This window comes from Capricornis sumatraensis, chromosome 3, assembly GCF_032405125.1.
Source record: "Capricornis sumatraensis isolate serow.1 chromosome 3, serow.2, whole genome shotgun sequence".
Lineage (NCBI taxonomy): Eukaryota > Metazoa > Chordata > Mammalia > Artiodactyla > Bovidae > Capricornis > Capricornis sumatraensis.
Window position 1 is genome coordinate 60,149,124 of NC_091071.1, and position 23,834 is coordinate 60,172,957.

Here is a 23,834-nt window from a genome sequence, read left to right on the forward strand (position 1 = left end):
GGTAACCATAGAAGATGTGGGCAAGTTTCTGTTTAGACAAGTATTCCAGTGGCTACCAGCATCACAAAAAGACAACCAGATTTTTAGGTGTTTCCTGATGAAATAGTTCACTACCACCTATGAAGCAGTTTTGTCAAAAGAAAAAAAAGGGGGGGAAGGTAATCAATCCTGAATATTAACAAGCCTTCTGACCTAACTCCCAAATTTACAGGAAACGCTGAACAAAAAGATACTAAACTTTGCTGTCAGAGTGCAACAGGCAAAATCTAGACTTAAAAACTCAGCCCTGTTTCATTTAAATAATCTGCAAAAATGAAAAAGGGAAAGAAAAAAACAAAAACAGAAAGAAATTAAAGATTGGATGATATATAAAACACATCAACCAATTACAATGTGTCTATCCGGATACCGATTCCAATTACCTTTGAAGAAGAAAGGTAGACAATTCTTAAGACATTTGTAAATTTGAACATGACTGATTTAAGAATTTCGATATTTTTAGATGTGTTAGTGACACTGGGTTAAGTTAAAAGTCTTTATCTTTTGGAAATGCACCTGAAATATCTGTTCTTTAAAAATGCAGATTAAATGATGTCTGAGATTTGCTTCAACATGATATAGGAGGGTGAAATGATTGGGATTACAGATGACGTAAGATTGGCTCAGAGTTGTTAACAATTGAAACTAGGTGAAGGCTACATGGCTATTTATCACACTAGCCTGTTTACTTCTGTAGATGTTCCAAGTTCTCCATAATAAAAGTTAATTTTAAAAAATTAAGAAACCTTAGCAGGAGGGAAAAGCGATCATTTGCAACATGTTTATTTAGGGTTTATAAAAGAAAATGAATACTTAGCATAGTCCTCTAATGGATATGGGGATATAAAGCATCTGGGAGGATGTAACAGAGAGGTCTTTAAAAATTTTAAACAGACACTAGTGTAAATAAAATAAAGAAAATCTAAAGGTGCACTAGTTAAAACTGTCATTGAATTCCACGTGGTCACATGCATCTAAAGTTGCTCAAACCATTCAAATGCTGCCTTTTTCCCTCTTTGTGATTGAAGGTAAATTTACTACAAGTATATATATTACAAACCCAACAAATATCACCAATCTCCTTAGAAACAAGTGTGAAACAAAAAGAAAACCGTAAAGCCAAGGCCTTAAGATGCCCTCTAAATTTTGTTGTTACTACTGTTTAAATTGAGAAGACTACAGAAAGCAGCAGGAAGCCATAAAAAACATGTAGCCACAATCTTCTGAGATGGATTCTCTTGGGGACCCTAAATAAATGGATTCTTGACCTACTAAAATTTAATGTAAAAAAATGATCCATTTGTAAAGGGCCCATAAGATTGTAAATGGCAAACACACTACAAATAACCACCCTTAGAAAGGGAATGAATGGTGTTTATAAAAAGCAAGTCCCATGGATGTAAAGGGAGAATCATCACGATGATTTATAAGTAAAGGAAAATAAAATAAAAAGGTAACAAAATTCATGTTTCCCTAGGCCCTTCACTCAGACCAAAATATGTGGAGCTATACTCCCAAAAGCAATTTCAGACTAGAGATGTCTTTATTTTTCCCCAGACAAGCTAGAAGTTAAACAGAATGACAAAGTATATTTACTCTGGGACAGTGAAGCAGGAAAGAAACTTCAGACTGGCAGAACTGGTCCAGATCCCTCCAAAATAGGCCGAGAGAAAAAGAGAGGTAGATTTAAAGTCACTCCTTTGCTCAAAGAGAAGCTTTACACAAGGAACTACAAGTCAGAGAACAAAGATCTGCCTTCTGTTATGATCATCTTCATTCCCTGACCTTCTTCCTTACAAGGAAAGAGAGAAGAGAGCTGAGCTGGCAACTTGGGGAATGCTCCCTAAAAAAGAAAATGATTCTGTCCGAATGATTAAAAAAAAACACAACACTAATGCAAGCCTAGCACCCCCAAGGCAAAAAAGAAAACTCTTCTTTCTCCAATTCACCAACTGAACCTCACTTGCCAGGTTCTAAAACCATAGAGTATGCCGGCTCCTTCAAGAGACTATAAGCAAACAGATGGGATACACTCACACTAAGAACGCACCTACAGACCACAAAACAACTACGAATGCTTTTACCAGATTTCTCAACCAGCAGTGTACAGAAGCAAGAAGTGCTTACATTTACGTCAAAACTAAGCCTAGATTTTTGCCCTGGAGCTGTTATGTATATATATGCACTACATGTGTGACAACTCTCAGATTACCTTTTGAAACCTTAACAAGAATGATACTTCATAGAATTGTTTTGGGAATTAAATAAAATAGCATATTAATAGGCACTATAGTATGGAAATCCAGGAGAGTGTCAGGCTGGATGCTCAATTATTTCCTCTTTCCTTTTCTGAAGTGAGAATGAAAGTTGCCTATTCATGAACCACATACACTTTGTACAAAATATAGGCAGAGAAATTTCTCTCTAAATATCCATATGCTCCCCAACATTTTCCCCCTTGAGGTCATGTGATTAAATCCGTATCTTACTTTCAGACCAAAGTACTTACAGCCAGCACATGACCCTCTAGTTATCCTGCCTGGACATGTTGAAAATGGCAGAGCTCCAAGTTAGTTGTAAGCTGCACAGATCCCAGCCAACACATGGAAGAGCCACCCAGGAGTCCAACATTTATATGTTGAAGTTAATGCAACACAAAACAGCTTAGCAAAATTTAATGTCTCCTTTTATAGCCTAACTGCACTCAAATGCATACATAAAGACGGCAAGTCCTATGCTTAGGTATCATGGGATTCCCTAGTGGTTCGGTGGTAAAGCATCTGCCTGCAATGCAGGAGGCCTAGGTTTGATCCCTAGGTGGGGAAAATCCCCTGGAGAAGGAAATGGTAGCCCACACCAGTATTCTTGCCTGGGAAATCCCATGGACAGAGGAGCCTATAGTCCATGGAGTCTCAAAAGAGTCAGACACAACTGAAGCAACTTAGTAGGCATGCATGCTTAGGTATTAAAGGATATCTTCCTTTCTGTGTAATTTGGTATGTCCAGAATGAACAGAATAATTGAGAGAGAATACTGATAGCAAAGCAGAAAAGTAATCCAACATACACAGAATAACTTAGAAACTGATGCTTATAGTTTCACCTCAAAAGAAAAGGAGAAAAAAACTCTAAAATCAAGAATCTAAACTCTTTTAATCATACAGGTTAGACAATTAAAAAAAAAAAAAAAAAGCAACGCTCCAAAAATAAAAGCTGAGAAACTAAAAACAGCTATGAGGAAACAGGTAAAGAAAGAAAAGCAGAACAAGACTTTAAATACCCTTGCACCATGTAGTAAAACAGCTGGCGTCACTTGCCACTGTCACAGTAGTAGTACAGGGCCACAACTGCTTACCCACATTCTGGAATATCCCAAAAGCTCTAAAAATCAAAGACTGAAAAATAATTTGGCAGCAACACCAAACATGAACTAACCTGAAACTATCTGTAGTGCCGATGTATCCCTCTTAGTGAGAGCATTCATACAGTTTGGGTGTAGAAATATGCATGTGTTTGATTATGGAGTCCTGACCCGGATCCCACTGGCAGTGTTATATAAACTACATCACATTCCCTTTCTAACGTCTGAAAACTTTCACATTCTGAAACGTTACCGGCCCCACAGGTTAGAAATAAAGGACTGGGGACTTGTAACAATAATAGGATAATCTCTGCATTGTCTTAATGATAAAAATCAAAATCAGATGAAGAGCATGGCTTTCTAAACCGTTTGCAGTTCAATGTACTGAATCAAACTGAATTTTGATGATTTCCCAATGGTTATTTACACTCGATGATACTTCAGTATTTCTAGTAGCACACAGATATAACCAGCCTAAACCTAAATCATGAAGAGGGTATAATGAACTAGTAGGAAACTAGTTCATTAATTTAAAATATTGCTGTAAGTATTTCTGGCCTCAGTAGACCATAATTTAAAAGGTACTCAACATAGCCATTCCTGTAGGTTCACATTAAAAAAAAAAAAAAAAAAGACATGTATCAGACAATAAACTACAGCACAAGAGTAGTGGAAGATGGGGATACCAGCTCTGAGGAAAGTACAGGAGAATGTATATTCACTAGGCATCACTACTGAGATAGGAAAATAATAATAAATGAACTACGTAAAACTTAAAGAGGCAAAGGTATTGGAGTTAACATCTACAGCAGGATTTCTCAACCTCTACCGACATTTTAGGCCAGATAAAATCTTTGTTGAAGGGGGTGACCTAGGCATTACAGGGGATTTAAGAGCATCCCTGACCTCTCTCTATTCACTAAATTATTAATAGCAGCTCCTCTTCCCCAGTTGTGAAAAGTCTCTAGGCGTTGCCAATTGTTCCACAGGACAACTGGAGTGGGGTGTGAGAATAAGAAGGCAAAAATCGCCCCCAGATGAGAACTGGGGAAAGAGAAATATTAAAGATTTAAAGATGTTTCTTCTTCTAGATTCTAAAATGCCAAATAAGCTACCCTGTTAAAGCAGTATAGAAAGGGGAAAGAAATCTTTCTAGTTCTCTCGATCTACAGGTGGTTTTATTCTGTTTTTAATCTTAATTTTGTAGGAAAGACGAGAATCCACTGGAGCACCCCTGTACTCTAAGGAACAATGACTTGTTGATCTTCTTATAACTAAACATATCCATCTGTTGTTACAGCTACTCATTCAAGGATGGGATAAGGTACCAGCTGGTTATCTATAGAAAAGAACAAAACAATTTGAGCCTTGCATGCAGCTGCAAAGTAACCACGTAACTTTATAAATGCACAGTTTTCACCCACTTTCTGGTTACATTATCTGCACTGAACTTAACAGATCCCTAATAAAAATGTGACCTGTTGAGGGGGAAAATATTATTTTCAATTATACCATTCCTTTGGAAAAACTTTTCAGTCACAAAGTACTGAATCTTTCTGCTACACTGGCATGTATGAGAGAAATAACTAGCTTCACTGCAAACCAATTTCTTTTTAATAATACAAATGGTAGCCAAATACCTCTGAACAATCATATTAAAAACGACAATTATGGGGACTTCCCCAGTGGTTCAGTGGTTAAGACTCTGCCTTCCAATGCAGAGTGTGCAAGTTCAATCTTTGGTTGAGAAACTAAGATCTCATATGCTTCAGTGTGAAGCCAAAAATTAAAACACACACAATTATGAAAAAGTAAAGAATATATGGGATATTTCATAGATCTCTAATCCAAAGTCATTATTTTGTCTAGAATTTCTATTTCTGTCAATTTGACAGACCAATTGGAAAACACCTTCAGTCAGAGTAGTTCTGTTCTTATCTATTTCACAAACTGAGCATCCAAGAAAGATTTAATTTTTATAAAAAGGCCATTACAGGATTTTTTTCAAGAGTTGAAAACAAAAGGGCTAGATGATTAATGAAACAATTTCGTTTTATGAAATGGCGTACCTTCACATAGCACATTTTGGCTAACATAAACAACAATCAAATGTATACATAAAAAAGAAAAAGCAATCTATCCATATGTGTGGGAGGATTTAAAACCATTATATAAGCAACCAATCTATGTAGATTCATATGTCACTTTCATGACCTGCCTTTATATGTCAACTAGAGAAAGCTTCCAAAATCTCTCCTTAGATCACAGCGAAGGAAAGAATGCTATGTTCAGATAACTAGCAAATTATATCACTTCAGAATCAATTTTACAAAATTATTGATATAATCTCGTTCTCAGTGGAATACTAAAAGGGAAAACATATCACCACTATTTAAAAGTAGTTTATTATAATCCACTGGACAGAGCATTCTCTGCTGAATTAGGTTTCATTAACCATTAGCATATTTCTTTAAAGAGGATATACTATTTGTTCAACCTTGTCCAGTGTTCCTAGGTTTATTTTCTTTTTCACTCAAGTTCCAAGGAACTGCTTTTAACTAGGTGCCTGACATTCCCAATAGGTGCAGAGCTGATTAACATAAAATTATTCCGATAGTTGGATGCTGATGCACTAGAGAAAATGCCTCCAAAAGTGAAAGCATACTGCTAAGCTAGCTCTTTAACCACACCTCAACCACTTTATTGACCCAATTCACATTAAGCAATTTCTAAACATATAAATTCATCTAATCTTCACAACAAATTTATAAAGGGGGTATAATTTTAATCTCTTATTACAGAGATGAGAAACAGAAAGACAGGAATATTCCATAGCTTATCTAAGGTAAAACAACTATTAAGTGCCAGAGCAGGGGCTTGTACTCAGTCCAGCTCAAGTACCAGTGCTTTTCAAACCTTAAAATACATTCAATCCATCTGGAAATCTAGTTGAAATTCAGATCCTGATTCGGTACTTTTGCAGGGTGGGTAGGCAAGATTCTACACTTCTAAAAGATTCTACAGTTCTAAAATCTCACCTGTGATGCAGATGCTACTGGTCTGAAGACCACCCCTGGGCACCAAAGTTCTATCTTGTCTAGAAATGGTGCAAGGCGGTAGTAATCTGCAAAAGGAGGCAGAGCTCATCCACAGACAGTTGGCTTATGAGTAAAGCAGGGCTTCCCAACTACTGGTTTAAAACTTAATTGCTTTTGTTCATTTTTTAGAAAGAAGGAAATGAGCAAAATTTGCAAGCATCATAGCACCCACTTTCAGGTTTTCGTATGTTAATACAATAACTTGGTACTGTAACGCCTCCCTCTCAATAAGGCCTTTCTAACATCCAAAAACTATTTACAATGTCCCTGAATGTCTACTTTAATATAGGTTCAATCTGAACATATTAAAGGTATTTTTAGAGCATATATTTGTACTGTCTCAGATATGAAAAGAATTAAAGAGACTGAGTTAAAAATCCAGCACCTTTCTAAAGTTCCACCACCTGTCAAGTCCTGAGAGGACACCCTCTGGGGAACAGATGGAACATAAATGTCTTATAGCACATCACTCAATTCTACTTAATAAGTTTCTCTAAAAACAGGTAAGGAACTGCACATAATACAGTCTCCCTTCATTCTCACTGGTACATCAACTCTTCACACTCTAATCTAGGATAAAGAATATAAATTGAAGCCATTAAGTGTTATATCTGTAAATGCTTTGGCCTTTTAAAGCATTCCAATACCTGAAAATTGAAACACCATCGAATCACTGGAAGTAACATTTTATCACACGTTTATACTATCAGGAAAAGAAATATCAATACTACCCAAATATATTCAGATAGGTTTAAAGCCATACACTTAATTCAATAATTAAGTCTATCCTATGATCACCCTGGGTGTATACATATTTGACACAGCTATATAAATAACTAAAAAATATTTTATTAATTAAACACAGGAAAAGATTTAAGAAAAAATCTTAAGTCAGTAATTTTGATTTTGTTGTGTTTTCTTGTGTTTCATTCAAGTTCTTTTTTCAATGTACACAGACATACTTTTCATTCTTCTCTGAAAAATTAAATGTATCACATACTTTGACAAGCTTGTAAAAATCATATTCAAAACCATAATGGAATTCTAATTAACTACACGTGAAAGTCAAAATAATTAGGTTTCATATATTTCAGACAATATGAATTCACATATTTTCTAGAATTTATTAATAGAGTCCCACTATTAATTATAACATAAATTAACAAATCTAAACTGTACGATCACCATAAAGCTAAAATTCTCACCTGTGAATTACAAGAACACCACGAATACGTATTTGACACAAAGGTAAAAATACAAATTTTAAATTAGCTGTTAAAAATCCTAAAAATATCTCCAGTAACCCTTACTATTCCAAACTCCTGCTCAAGAACAAGACCTAGATGTTCTTCCATCCAAAAGAATCTGAAGACTTACAGAAAAACACATAAAAATATGTGAATATTTCACTTGTCCAGCATATGAAAGAAGACTGTACCTAAACTAATAAAAACAAAAACAACTACTCCAGTCTCCTACTACGACTGATGTTTTCTCGGTTTTTTTTTTTTCCCTCTATTAATCACTCACACAGTCACAAAAGAACTCATACATTAAAAAAAGCAGAGAACTGAACAGTGTCATTTGCAGTAGTTGACAGTGATCACAAGTTGTGAGGAGAGAAAGCACAGATGATGTATGTATGCCAAGTTACTGCTCAATGAGCAAGCCCAAAGGATCACCATTTCACCAGTCTAATCACTAAATGTGAAGCATTATTTCATGGACTGAAAGGAAATCTGGTATATAAAGAGAAAAATAAAAGCAAATTAAACTAAACTTTCTATCTCTAAGACAGACTATACTTCCTCTACAATAATCGTCAGTGACCTTGTGGAAACATTCCTGGGTTAAATAGGCAGAGCACATTTCTTCAGCAACTGCAACATATTGTTCTCAGGGCATCCAGCACGTGTCTATTGGGCTTACTAGATTCACACACAAACACTATTTAATGGTTTGTGCCATTTGCAGAAAATCAACAAAAACCTTTAAAAAATGTTTGACCTTATATGCAATTTTAAAACAATAAAGACTTTTGAACCGATAGATCTTTACATGTTCTATAATGAGAAATACCAGAATACACTCTCCATGTTAAGTAATTCTTCCAGAGAGCAAATTTAACCTGACCTCCTTAAATGGCTACAGATTTGACACACCATTTAGAAGCCTGAAAGGAAATACTGATTTATTTATTCTCTAAAGCAGTGCTGTTCAACAGAAATACAACATGAGCCACATATGTAATTTTAAATTGTCTAGTAACCGTATTAAAACAGGAAAAAAGAATTTAAAAACGTTTTACATACCGTAATAATCCAAACCCAACATATCAAAATATCAGTATTTCAACATGTAATATTTTTTGAAAATCAGTAAAAATATTTTGCATTCTTTTCTTCATATTGTTTTCAAATTCTGATGTGTACTTTACACTTACAGAATATCTCATTTTGGACTACAACCGAAGCACTCAATAGCCACAAGTGGTTAGTGGCTACATTACTGGACAGCACAGATAGCTCCTAAGTACTACTTTGATATCTGACATACTACTATCTGTTTAAAATTAGCTTACATTCATGTTTCCATTTTGAATTGAAATGTCTGATTATAAATATTAATATAAGCAAATAAACATCAGATCACCTTATCAGAGGACCCAGTTAACATACACAATAAGAAGCGGTTGGATTACATCCTATTATATCTCAAGTAGATTTCAGAAATAGGTCTGATCACCACTAGTGAACACCACTTGTAGAAAAATATAGGTAAGACAAGAAAACACTTTCATATCAAACTGTAACACTGCTTTATTTCTAGTAGCCATTCTGGTTTCTGAGTACCTATTTCCATGCAAATTATCTACAAGACAGTTTTTCTAAGTTTGATGAATTTTAGAAGTCAAACAGTCACAGATGAAAAACTGAGTGCTAAGAGGAATTTAAAAAATATTTCAGGGAAAAAATTACAAACCAGTTACTTTTAATGCACCTTATACCAACCAACAATCTTAAACCATTCCACATGAGTTTCACTGAAATGACTTCTTCCCACAAATTCCAACTCATTCACTGTCTTTTATACACATATTTCTAGTGCCAAAAATACTAAGGATTTTCCCAAGCAATTAAACCATCTGATTAAAATGTAAATAATTCCAACAATGCATTCTCTAGAAAACAGCAACTAAAACCATTAGCTTAGCACATAAACTCTGTCCTAAAGGCAAGTTACTGAATAAATCAAACAGAAATAACTATACTCCTGTTTACTGCATTTACATTTTTGTATCACCACATTCAGCAATTTCTAAATTTGGAAGGTCAGTTCAGACTGCACACAAGCAGTAACTTTAAAGCTTAGCAAAATTTTAGAAGTTTCTGCAATATACTTCTGAATAAACACACTACAGAACTATTACAACAGAATAAAAATCAGCACCGTTCATACTAATCCCAGCAAGAAGCAAAAATCAATATATTCATAAGTTCAAAATGTATGATACACTCTAAAAAGGTTTTTCTCCTCCCAAATGTATTTGATTCACCCAAGACAATTTTTTGTTCAATCCACTTGCAAAGCTGAAAAGAAGCAAATGTAGCCTCTTCTGCAGCACAAATATCCAACAACGATACATGAATCTCTGGATATTTTTCCACAGTTTGAAATTAAAACAACACAATTTGTTTCTTACCTGCAGTTAGGAGGAGGATCAAGGGTTATTTCAGCTAGCTCCTTCTGAATTCTGTTAGTGAAATGAGAGCAGACAAAAAGGATTTGAGAGTCTACAGAATAACCGGGGAATTACACTGCCCTCTACCACCATGCAGTTAAATGCAAGGCTGGCTTCGCCCTCAGTAATGCTAACATGGCTGCTCCCTCTTTGTTCTCAGAGGCATAACCCAAATCCCTTAACAGAAACTTCGCAGCTTTTTTTCTCACTTGCTACTGTAAGTAAGGAAGACATTCACACCTGATTTGAGAACTAGCCCTCCACTTGTACTCAGAAAAGGATGTAAAATGTATTTTAAAGCACTTTTTACCAGATAAATTCTCTTTTCAAGCTTATATGCAAATGAGACAAGAAGGGAGGAGGGAAAGCACTAGAATATTTGACAATGACTCCAAGACACTTTACCAAGGTAAAAATGAACGAGCTACTGCAAGTGCACATTAATAATTTTGACAATATTTTACCTGTCAGAAAAGTTTGAAATTTACAAATATTTTTACCAGTGAAAAACTTTCAAAGAATTCTGATATTTGTATTTAAGTAAATCTGTTTCCCCAGACCTTAAGTACAGCACTTAAATTTAATAAATTTGGGAGAAAAGATAGACAGCCTTGAGGTAAGAGGAAAAAGAGCAGTTCTTATTTTATTCAAATTTACAATGCTTTCAAAACTTAAGATATGTTTAGTATGTTCATCAACAAGATTGTAAGAAACTGAGAAGGATTTTAAATTATCTCATGGACTGCTGTTATTTCATAAAATATTCTAGTTATTAACACTTGATTATTGATACAATAGAGGTGAAAATCCACAGACTATCACTAACAGAACGCCAACATTTGATCAGCTTTTATATTTTCTTTTTCTTTTGGTTGAGATCAACAAAAATCAATAAAATGTCGATATCGGCTAACGCTATAGGAACACCTGATGTGTAATTACTAAAATTCACAGGTATTCACTTACTACTACCATTGATTGGAGTCCCACTGACAGCATCTTTTTTTTTCACTATCACAGAAATATAAATCAACAGAAAACAAATGATCTTTCACTTATATCCAACAAAATATGCTTCTCCTGCTGTTGAGTATTAACATGTCAAGCATATCCACAAATTTTAGAGTGAAGAGGCGTAATGGCAAACTTCTCAATCACCAAGTGCCACCTAACATGTAAACAGCTACTTTTCAGTTTTACCTACTCTCACAAGGACACGGAGGTATGACCATAGCTTAATTAGAAAAAGTAAAACCTGAGACGAATGACTTAAGGTCACGCTTGTAAAAACTGAAAACACACTTGAAGTACAATTTTAAAATCTGCCTTCAAATACAGCCAAGGCCCCGACTTTAAAAATTTTCTAGCAAACACGACCATTTCTGATCATTAAGTTTCATGAAGAGAGGCACTGATCTCTCCAAGTGTCACCTTCAATGAAGATGAATATTACTGATAAAAAGACAACATCCTCAAATGTACCAGCTAATCTGGGATCACCAAATTTTCCTTGCCAACTCCTGAATCTGTCAGATGTTACTCCAGTCTCTACTCAAGGACACTCTCTGAAGTTACCAAAGCACAGAACAAGTTTGCTTAAAAGTCTCATTCCAGGGAGGTGGCTTATATACCACCTAAGCAGAATGACAACTCATTCAAGTCCAGACAAAACCGACAGCCAAGGAAATATTTTTGAACTATTGCTGCTGATGTTAAATCAACAAAAGCGTCCATTTGGAAGACAAACTGACAACGTGCTTAATCCTTTTTTCACAGGTTACCTTTTAGCACTAGTGGATAATTTAGCAGTGGTTTTGCTAGAGAGTTTGGTGTTTTTCTTCTGCTGGGTGGCAGAAGGTTTTCTTTCTTCTTGTTCTTCAGGCTCTGGAGCGGCTGGGTCTCGCTGGTCTGCATCTGAACTACCACTGCTGGTGCTGGGGCTCTCATCATCGGACCTCTGCCGATCACTGGACATCTTGGTAAAGTTATTTCTTGGAAAACTTTTCAAGAAAAAACGGGGAAAGAAAGGAAATGTAAGTCTAAAGAAATAAACCAATAGCATTTTCTTCTCTTAATCTTCACCTAAAATCATGTTTTAGTGAAAATGCTTCAAAAGTGTTCACACTTATCTCATCGTACAGCAAGGTTACAGGGGAGGTGATGTGTCTCACAACGGCAGCGTTCAGGGATTTACTGAACTCAAGTTAGAAAACCCACTCACATTTTTTTCCATCCCTTGGACAATCTATCAATTGTCTACTTTCTCAGAAGGCATGAAACAGATTTGCCAGGGAACTTAGGGAACGAGCATTAATAACATATGACACACTGTAAATAACAGATCTCGCTGAAAAATGTTAAAAAGTCACTAATAACGTCTAAATATTTACACACTGACATTGGTCAAAGCTACCAAATTCCTTTTCCGAGAGGAAAACATACCCTGTTAATCGCCCATATGCTTATTTAAGGTGGTGATTCCTCCTCTGTGCACGTAAGCCTTTAAATACAACACTTAGGAATTTTAAAAATCAACTAACAAGCTGTTCTGGCCACGGCCAGCAGCGAAGATTCATCCGGCCAAGACCAAGCTGCCACCCTGGGAAAAGCAGAATTCAAACTGCACCTTCTGCAAAGCTCCCCATGCCATCAGGGTTCCTCGCTCAATTTTTACATCACGGACCGACATTTTGTCCAAAATAACCAAAAAAAAAAAAAAAATTCAGAGCAAAAACAAACAAACAAAGCCTCAAGAAGTGCAACAAATTTCCGCGCCCGCCGAGGCGAGCCGCGGCCGGCGGCGGCCACGCAGCTCGGCGGCCCTTTGTGGGGAGGGCCGCGCGGGGGCCGCGGGCAGCGCTCGCCGCGCCGGGCGCCAAGTGATGCGAGCAGCCCGGCCGGCCCCGCGGCGGCTCGCGGACACCGGCGGCGCGGGCGCCCGGCGCGAACAAAGCTGCCCGCCCCCGCCCCCTCCCCCACCGCCGCCGCCCCGGCCGCCCCCCACGCGGCCCCCCGGCCCCGCCGCCTTACCTCGGCCGCCCGCCCGGCCCGCTCGCGCGCCGCTACGGTGTGGGGGAGGGAGAGAGAAAAAAACCCTTCCTTAAGGAAATGGAGGCAGCTGGGGGGGGGGAAAGGGGGGGGAGGGAAAAAAAGAAGCCGAGGAGGCTCTGGCCGGGGAGTGTGGAACATTGAAAGTCGGAGGGGGTTGTGCAGTGCCGGGCTCCGGCCGGAGGGTGGCGCCGCCCAGCGCCTTCGGAAAAAAGGGGGGGTGGGAGCCCGGCTGGGCGAGGGCGCGAGCTCCCGGCGAGGCTGAGGGGACGCGGGAGACCCCCGCGCGCTGTGGCCTCCCGCCGCCGCCGCCCGGCTCGGCTCCTCCCGGCCGCGCAGTCAGCAAGTTCCGAGGCGAGCGCGGGGGGAGGGGCGGGCGCGGCGACGGCGCGCGCTCTCGCTCGCTGCTTGCCTGGCGGAGGGGCGCGCGCCGCCGGCGGCCGGCGGGCGCGAGCTGTTCCCGCGCGCTCCCGCGCGGTCTCACCGCGCCTCCCTTCACCCGGGGGGCGCACGCGTCCGCCCGCGCGCGGCCCGGACAAAGAGCGCGGCGGGGACCCGGCGGACTGGCCCCTGCCGCCCTTGGCCGCGGAGCCCTTGCCGGAGAAGGCGGGGGCGCGGGCGCCGTCTCGCGGGGCGGCTGTGCCGCGGGGTGGCTTCCGGCCTGAGCCCGCCTCCGGAGCGAGGCTGCCCATTGGACTACCCGCCCCCACTGGCTGGAGCTGGGGTCATGCCCGGGCTGGCCCACTCCCCTCTTCCAGCGCACGGGCCAGCGTAGTCCACGGGGTCCCCGTGCCTGGGCAAGGGCCTGGGTCGCGTGGCCGGTAGTCCCCCACTGCCCTGGAAGATTGGAGACTAATGGGTGTCGTTGACGAGGCCAGGTACGGAGGCAGAGGAAAGCTGCCACCTGCCCCTCTTGAGAGCTCAGGGGGCAAGATGAGGTCTTGGACACTGAGGGAAGAAAAAAGGATTTCGAGACCAGGTGGCCAGCCTCTGTTTGTCTTTGGCCCTCGGCCTTCCAAAGAGAAAGTTCCTATGGATGCTTTCAAAACTTAAAAATTCAAAACGATTAAAGTGAAGAGGAACGTAAGGAGGGTTCATACGTGATGCTTTGCTGGGTGCTCTTCTGATGTGCATACTAGATACCAGTTCTGGAGAGCGAAACCCCTAAGTGGCACTGGGTCAGAATGTCCACACAGAAAAGCTGCAGATGGGGGATAGTGAAGGTTAGTTTTGTTCTGTCATTCTGTCTCCAGGTGGACTCTGCAGCTTTTGCCCCGGGAAACAAAGTGGCCAGAAGTACAGACACTTCCTGTTTGCAGCCCAGACCTTCTCCAGCTCCTGAGAACTTGCTCCAGTGATGGAGCCCCAAAGGAATTTGTGGATTCCTCTCCCACAAGTGTCAGGGGCAGGGGTGCTGGGAGAATGTGGAGTTCACAGAGAATGGCAGAGTCATAACAGATGAAATAGAATTAAAGGAAGAAAGAAAAAAAGGCTGAGTGAGCCAATATGCTTATTTTTCCTCCAAATAGAAAAGTTTTGGTAAAGGATTGCTTACAATTCTAATGAGTAAGTTACATTTCTGTGATTTTTCCTAAGACACAATCATTCAGTGCACATTTTGGAAGTCTATGCCCCAGGTGCTGGACTGCAAAATTCAGTTCAACTACTGCGTGACTAAAGCCACATCTCTCTACTATGTGTTCGAAGCAACCAATCCAGAAGGGGAACAGGTAATTAAAGTGCACCAGGTTGCTTAGAAGGAAGGACACTAGTCAGAACGAATGTGAAGTCTCAGATGTTGAAGACAGAGCATAGTGTGTGTGTTGACAAGCAGTTTGATTGGGCTGGATTAAAGTGTACTTGTGGAAAGAGCTTGTTAGTGAAAATACCAGCAGAAGGTTCTCCCAACTTTTACACTGCTAGCAAAAGCCAGCCAATTTGGAGTTTGGATTTTTGTCTGTTTGGAATGTGAAATTGTGAAAGGAAAGCTATATATTAAAAAAAAAAAAAAAAAAAAAAAACCATTGTTTTAGGAAATCTAATATCACAGAAGCAGACTGAAGGCCCAAAGGCCATGAACTGAAGAGGTTTGGGTGGATCTGGGAGATTGGGAGATAAAAGATATTTAGTTATGTTTTGGTAGCATTTTCCATGATAGAAGAAACAATAGTGAACTGAAAAGCAAGGCAACTAGATTCTAATCTCATTTTACCAGATTCATGTGACCTCAGGCAAGTTACATTTTCCAGTCAAATCTTTCTCCTCTCTTGGCTCAAAAATTTCATGACTCTTCAATGTGTTTGAAGTCATGGAGTTCCACACAATATTCACACAACAGAATACTTAGGAACTACCAAACGCTAAGAAATTGGAGTGAAATACACTGCCCTTACTGAGCTCAATGTATAGTGGGACAGCCAGAAATGTAGACTACAGAATGAGAAGTGCTGCATTAAAGGAGTGAACAGAATGAGTGATGTATTAATAATTATCAATTAAAATTAGTCATGGAATAAATTATTAATTAAACTTGAGGTTATGTACGGGTCAATAAAAGCAACAACGAACTGGGCCTGAAAGGATCATTAAGTAATAATATAACCAGTGCTCTGGGCAAATTATCTAGGACATAATAAGTGTTCAATAAATAGTACTCAGGAAATGGCAACCCACTCCAGTATTCTTGCTTGGAGAATCCCATGGACAGAGGAGCCTGGCGGGCTACAGTCCATAGGGTCGCAAAGAGTCGGGCAGGACTGAAGCAACTGAGCATGCATGCGTACACAAAATTGTTAAAGTCACCAGAAAGAAAATGAATGGTTCTGTCGAGGTTAGGGACATTAGGGCCATGCCCCTACAATAGGTAAGCAGCTGCTTTTACCCTTGAAAATAGGAACCATGTCTTGTATGCATTCATGTTGGCATACAGAATTTGCCTAATGCAAATTATTTCTATAAAGTATGCAATAAACATTTTCCCATACGACCCCTCAAAATAGTATGACAAAGTAGACTTCAGCTACTGCAAGAAGATCATTCCCTCTTGGTTTCCTCTTTTTCTCTTCTTGGTATGGGGTCCTTCCAGCTTCTGGCTCACAGCTCTGAGAAAGTCAGAAGTAAGAGGGAAAGATACAAAATTCAATACTGCCATGAAGACCCCTTCTTCCCTTCTTCTTACAAATGCCGTGACCTAAAGTAACTGGTCATTACGAGGAGAGACGAGGCAGGTTCCAGAATCCTTTAGACTTCCCTGATTTGGGAATTGCTTTTTCCCATGCTTTTCAATAGGTCTCAGTGTTATATGTGTACGTAAGTATGTGTATGTGTAACCAAGAATTCTATAGGAATACACATTTGATTTGCTTAAGTTTCTGAAGTGAGTATATAAACTATAGAGGGGCCACAGATCTTTTAAAATCACCCACCACGGCCAACAACATACCTTATACACATGGATGTAGAATACTTGTTACTTTGCTTTGTTGCTTTCATTTATTTCCTTCCACACAACCTTTCTCAACATCCTTTCCTTTTACCCTTCTTTTTTTTAGGCTGTTTCAGATGTTATCCAATTACGTGCACTCATTTGTCCTCTGGCTATAAAATTATCTTTCTCTATCCATTAAAAAAAAAAAACAGATTTTGGTTTATTAGGAAGTCATTTCTTGGCCCAGGCTTAGTTTAAGAAGCCAAGATTGCTATTACTCTCAGTGTCTCTGGACCTCCAGAGTCCAATCCGCTGATTGGCATCCAGTGTGCCTCCATTGTGTCGTGTGTACAAAACCTGCCATGTGCCATAGGCTGGGCTGGAACCTGGAAATGGGAAGATGGCTTAAACCTCTATTTGACCTTAGGGCACAAAGCTCAGTGATCATTTTCTCCTTTGACATAAGTCTGAGGGAGAGTATATACCAAAACGGTCTTTATTCCATATAGAATATGTGGAATATATATCCTCTATGTCTTTATTCCATAAAGAGCTTGTCCACATGAAATGAAAGCATAAGCACCTTAATAAAGCAAAAGGCATGAACAGATAATTTTTTTTTCCTTTTGCCACACCGTGGGGCTTGTGGGATTCTAGTTTCCAGACCAGGGATCAAACCTGGGCCCCCTGCAATGGAAGCTCAGAGTCCTGACCACTGGACCACCAAGGAATTTCCTGAACAGATAAATTTTAAAAAGAAATACATTTATTTAACCTTACTTAAAACACACACACACACACCACCACAACATTGTAAAGTAATTGTCCTCCAATAAAACACACATATACAACTCAATCTTGCTCAGTTCAGTTCAGTCGCTCAGTTGTGTCGGACTCTGCGATCGCATGGCCTCAACCTTGCTAGGCAGCAAAAAAAGGGAAAATTAAAATGAAGTACCTACCAAAATAATGACAACAATTTTCAGTGTTTACAATCATTGCTGACAGATTCATAAAAAAAAAATTTCCCATTGTCCATTTTCAGTGGCATGAGAGTTGGTACTAGCTGTTTGAAAAACAACGTCAAAGTTTGTATCGAGTCTTAAATATGTCCATGTCCTTTAGCCAAATTACTCCATTTCAAGAAATGTGTCTTAAAAGGTACTCTAACTACAAAAAAAATAACATTGAAAAATTGGGAGTTCCCTGGTGATTCAGTTGGTAAAGAATCTGCCTGCAGTGCAGGAGACTTGCGTTCAATCCCTGGATCAGGAAGATCCCCTGGAGGTGGGAATGCAACCCACTCCAGAATTCTTACCTGAAGAATTCCGTGGACAGAGGAGTCTGGCAGGCTACAGTCCATGGGATCACAGAGTCGGACACAACTGAGCAACTAACACACAACTATAAGAAAATGACTATAGAAACTGATTCACCCAATGAAATTTGCAGTTATTACAGTAATGCATATGAAGATTATGCAAAACTACAAAAACAGATTATGATAACATCATTTATTACTATAATAAATGAAGGCAGGATTTCTTTATTTTGTGAAACCAGAGCTTGACTCAATGTCTAGGAAGAAAACTGGCAAAATAAGTGCTCAGTAACTATCTGTGCAAAATATGGCACAAAAATGAATTTGTACCATATCTTTATAACTAGCAAGACCAAAATATCTAAAAGGAAAGTACTCTAAAAGGTTAACTATGCTATATTAGAGCAACTATGAAAAATCTTTTTAACTCTTTTTTTATTCAGTAATTTTCTTCTTTTAAGTAAGCAGGAACTACTTTTATTATAAACCTGCCTGCAGGTCAGGAAGCGACAGGCAGAGCTGGACACGGAACAGCAGACTGGTTCCAAATAGGAAAAGGAGTGCATCAAGGCTGTATAGTGTCACCCTGCTTATTTAACTTCTATGCAGAGTACAGCAAGAGAAACGCTGGGCTGGAGGAAGCACAAGCTGGAATCAAGATTTCCAGGAGAAACATCAATAAACTCAGATATGCAGATGACACCACCCTTAGGGCAGAAAACAAAGAAGAACTAAAGAGCCTCTTGATGAAAGTGAGAGAGGAGAGTGAAAAAGTTGGCTTAAAGCTCAACATTCAGAAAATGAAGATCATGGCATCTGGTCCCATCACTTCATGGCAAATAAATAGGGAAACAGTGGGAATAGAGGCTGACTTTATTCTTTGGAGCTCCAAAATCACTGCAGATGGTGATTGCAGCCATGAAATTAAAAGACACTTACTCCTTGGAAGGAAAGTTATGACCAACATAGATAGCATATTAAAAAGCAGAGACATTACTTTGTCAACAAAGATTTGTCTAGTGAAGGCTATGGTTTTTCCAGTAGTCATGTATGGATGTGACAGTTGGACTGTGAAGAAGGCTGAGCGCCGAAGAATTGATGCTTTTGAACTGTGGTGTTGGAGAAGACTCTTGAGAGTCCCTTGGACTGCAAGGAGATCCAACCAGTCCATCCTGAAGGAAATCAGTCCTGGGTGTTCATTGGAAGGACTGATGTTAAAGCTGAAACTCTAAAACTTTGGCCACCTGATGCTAACAGTTGACTCATTTGAAAAGACCCTGATGCTGGCAGGGATTAGGGGCAGGAGGAGAAGGGGACGACAGAGGATGAGATGGTTGGATGGCATCACCAACTCAATGGACATGGGTTTGGGTGGACTCTGGGAGTTGATGATGGACAGGGAGGCCTGGCATGCTCTGGTTCATGGGGTCGCAAAGAGTCGGACACCACTGAGCAACTGAACTGAACTTTTATAATGAGAAAAAATGATGTGAATAAATACAGAGGGAAACATTCGGTGAAAATTGATACTGTTTTAACAGTTTTCTAATTTTTTATTTTTATAAATTAAAAAAATGAAAATTCAAGTGGGCTTTCAGATTGTCAAAATTTTAAGGTTGATAGAAAAAATAGGAAGACCATTTTTAAAACTGTTAAAAGGCTGTGAGAAGAGTTATTGTTTAATCACTAAATTGTGTCTGATCTTGATTTATTTCCTTGCAGTCCAAGGGACTATCAAGAATCTTCTCCAGCACCACAATTTGAAAGCAACAATTCTTTGGTGCTCAGCCTTCTTTATGGTTGAACTCTCACATCCTTACATGACTACTGAAAAAACCATAGCTTTGACTAGACAGACCTTTGTTGGTAAAGCGATGTCTCTGCTTTTTAATATACTGTCTCAGTTTGTCATAGCTTTCCTAAGAAAAAGTGTCTTTTAATTTCATGGCTGCGCACCATCTGCAGTGATTTTGGAGACCAAGTGAATAAAGTCTCTCACTGTTTCATTGTTTCCCCATCTATTTGACATGAAGTGATGGGACCAGATGCCATGATCTTAGTTTTTTGAATATTGAGTTTTAAGCTAGCTTTTTCACTCTCCTCTTTCATTTTCATCATGAGGCTCTTTAGTTCCCCTTAAATTTCTGCCATTAGAGTAGTAGCCTCTGCATATTTGAGGTTGTTGATATTTCTCCTGGCAATCTTGATTCCAGCTTGTAATTCATCCGGCCTGGCATTTTGCATGATGTACTCTGCATAGAAAGTTAAATAAGCACAATGACAATATACAGAGTTGATGTACTCCTTTCCCAATTTTGAATTAGTCAGTTGTTCCATGTCTAGTTCTAAGTGTTGCTTCTTGATCACATACAGGTTTCTCAGGAGACAGGTAAGGAGGTCTGATATGCCATCTCTTTAAGAATTTTCCACAGTTTGTTGTGATCCACACAGTCAAAGGTGTTTAGCATAGTCAATGAAGCAGAAGTAGATGTTTTTCTGGAAGCCCCCTGCTTTCCCCATGATCCAGCAAATTTTGGCAATTTGATCTCTAGTTCATCTGCCTTTTCTAAATCCAGCTTGTACATCTGGAAATTCTTGGTTCACATACTGCTCGAAGACTAGCTTGAAAGATTTTGAGCATAACTGTACTAGCATGTGAAATAGGCTCAAAGAGAACATTGTTTGGCATTCCCCTTCTTTGGGATTGGAACGAAAACTGAACTTTTCCAGTCCTGTGGCCACTGCTGAGTTTTCCAAATTTGCTGACATATTGCGTGCAGCACTTAACAGCATCAGCTTTTAGAATTATAAATAGTTCAGCTGGAATTCCATCACTTCTACTAGCTTTGTTCATAGTAATGCTTCCTAAGGCCCACTTCACTTTACATTCCATGATGTCCAGCCCTAGGTTAGTGACCACACTATTGTGGTTATCCAGGTCTTTGAGACATATCTTGTATAGTTCTTCAGTGTATTCTTGCCTCCTCTTCTTAATATCTTCTGCTTCTGTTAGGTCCTTGCCATTTCTGTCCTTTATCATGAGCATCTTTGCATGAAATGTTCCCTTGGTATCTCTAATTTTCTTGAAGAGATCTCTAGTCTTTCCCATTCTGTTGTTTTCCTCTATTTCTTTGCATTGTTCACCTAAGAGGGCCTTCTTATCTCTTCTTGCTATTCTTTGGAACTCTGCATTCAGGTGTATCTTTTCCTTTCTCCCTTGCCTTTCAGTTTTCTTTCCTCAGCTATTTATAAAGCCTCCTCAGACAACCACTTTGCTGTCTTGCATTTCTTTTTCTTTGGGATGGTTTTGGTCACTGCCTCCTAAACTTCTGTCCATAGTTCTTCAAGCACTCTGTCTACCAGATCTATCCCTTGAATATATTTGTCACTTCCACTATATAATCATAAGGGATTTGATTTAGGTCATAAGTGAATGGCCTGGTGGTTTCCCCTACATTCTTCAATTTAAGTCTGAATTTTGAAATAAGGAGCTCAGGATCTAAACCACAGTCAGCCCCAAGTCTGATTTTGCTGACTATATAGAACTTTTCCATCATTGGCTGCAAGAACATAATCAATCTGATTTCAGAATTGACCATCTAGTGGGTTCATGGGTAAAATCATCCCTTCAGTTCAGTTCAGTTCAGTTCAGTCACTCTGTTGCATCCGACTCTTTGCGACCCCATGAATCGCAGCACGCCAGGCCTCTCTGTTCATCACCATCTCCCGGAGTTCACTCAGACTGACGTCCATCGAGTCCGTGATGCCACCCAGCCATCTCATCCTCTGTTGTCCCCTTCTCCTCCTGCCCCCAATCCCTCCCAGCATCAAAGTCTTTTCCAATGAGTCAACTCTTCGCATGAGGTGGCCAAAATACTGGAGTTTCAGCTTAAGCATCATTCCTTCCAAAGAAACCCCAGGGCTGATCTCCTTCAGAATGGACTGTTTGGAACTCCTTGCAGTCCAAGGGATTCTCAAGAGTCTTCTCCAACACCACAGTTCAAAAGCATCAATTCTTCGGCACTCGGCCTTCTTCACAGTCCAACTCTCACATCCATACATGACCACTGGAAAAACCATAGCCTTGACAAGACGGACCTTAGCCGTCAAAGTAATGTCTCTGCTTTTGAATATGCTATCTAGGTTGGTCATAACTTTTCTTCTAAGGAGTAAGCGTCTTTTAATTTCATGGCTGCAGTCACCATCTGCAGTGATTTGGGAGCCCAAAAAATTTAAGTCTGACACTGTTTCCACTGTTTCCCCACTATTTCCTATGAAGCAATGGGAACAGATGCCATGATGTTTGTTTTCTGAATGTTGAGCTTTAAGCCAACTTTTTCACTCTCCTCTTTCACTTGCATCAAGAGGCTTTTTAGTTCCTCTTCACTTTCTGCCATAAGGGTGGTGTCATCTGCATATCTGAGGTTATTGATATTTCTCTTGGCAATCTTGATTCCAGCTTGTCTTCCTTCCAGTCCAGCGTTTCTCATGATGTACTCTCCATATAAGTTAAATAAGCAGGGTGACAATATACAGCCTTGATGTACTCCTTTTCCTATTTGGAACCAGTCTGTTGTTCCATGTCCAGTTTTAACTGTTGCTTCCTGAACTGCATACAGATTTCTCAAGAGGCAGGTCCTTGGGGTGTTGGAAAAGGGTGTTTCCTATGACCAGTGTGTTCTCTTGACAGAACTCTATTATAATCTTTGCCCTGCCTCATTTTGTACTCTTAAGTCCAAACTTGCCTGTTACTCCAGGTATTGCTTGACTTCCTACTTTTGCATTCCAATCCCATATGATGAAAAGGACATCGCTCACTCTCTCTCTCTCTCTTTTTTTTTGGTATTAGTTCTAGAAGGTGTGGTAAGTCTTCATAGAACTAGTCAACTTCAGTTTCTTTGGCTTTAGTGGTCGGTGCATAGACTTGGATTACTTGTGATGTTGAATGGTTTGCCTTGGAAACAAACCTAGACCATTCTGTTGTTTTTGAGGTTGCACCCAATTACTGCATTTCCGTAGCTTCCCTGTTGGTTCAGATGGTAAAGAATCTGCCTGCAACATGGGAGACCCACGTTTGATCCCAGGGTCAGGAAATCCCTTGAAGAAGGAACTGGCAACCCACCCCAGTATTCTTGGCTGGAGAATCCCATGGATACAGGAACCCGGAGGGCTAGAGTCCAAGGGGTTGCAAAGAATCGGACATGACTAAGCAACTAACATACACACACACTGCATTTTGGACTCACTTATTGACTATGAGGACTGCTCGATTTCTTCTAAGTTATTCTTGCCCACAGTAGTAGATATAATGGTTATCTGAGTTAAATTTGCCCTTTCCCATCCATTTTAGTTCACTGATTCATAAGGTGTCAGTGTTCCATCTTGCCATCTCCTGCCTGAAAACATCCAATTTACCTTGATTGATGAACCTAACATTCCAGGTTCCTATGCAATACTCTTCTTACAGCTTTGGACTTTACTTGCACCACCAGACACATCCACAACTGAAAGCTGTTTCTGCTTTGGCCCATCCACTTCTTTCTTTCTTGGGCTATTAATATGCCTTCCACAAAAGGTCCGTCTAGTCAAGGCTATGGTTTTGCAGTAGTCATGTATGAATGTGAGAGTTGGACTGTGAAGAAAGCTGAGCTCCAAAGAATTGATGCTTTTGAACTGTGGTGTTGGAGAAGACTCTTGAGAGTCCCTTGGACTGCAAGGAGATCCAACCAGTCCATTCTAAAGGAGATCAGCCCTGGGTGTTCTTTGAAAAGAGTGATGCTAAAGCTGAAACTCCAGTAC

The 23,834-nt window shown here is 39.7% G+C and overlaps 1 protein-coding gene across 3 annotated transcripts in view; it reads right to left on the minus strand.

Moving 5' to 3' along the window:
- UBE2E3 (ubiquitin conjugating enzyme E2 E3) overlaps positions 1–13,430 on the minus strand; it is a 93,534-nt gene extending 80,104 nt beyond the window's left edge. The window contains exons 1-3 of one of the 3 annotated variants that reach the window (XM_068967644.1): positions 13,270–13,430; positions 12,021–12,239; positions 10,201–10,251 (exon numbers count right to left, since the gene is read on the minus strand). In XM_068967644.1, coding sequence (XP_068823745.1) covers positions 10,201–10,251; positions 12,021–12,214 — 245 coding nt within the window. In that variant the 5' untranslated portion in view covers positions 12,215–12,239; positions 13,270–13,430. Of the gene's footprint in view, positions 1–10,200; positions 10,252–12,020; positions 12,240–12,779; positions 12,917–13,269 lie in introns of those variants that run through there. The other 2 variants (XM_068967646.1, XM_068967645.1) reach the window with 2 other exon arrangements.
- Between the last annotated feature and the right edge of the window lie 10,404 nt (positions 13,431–23,834).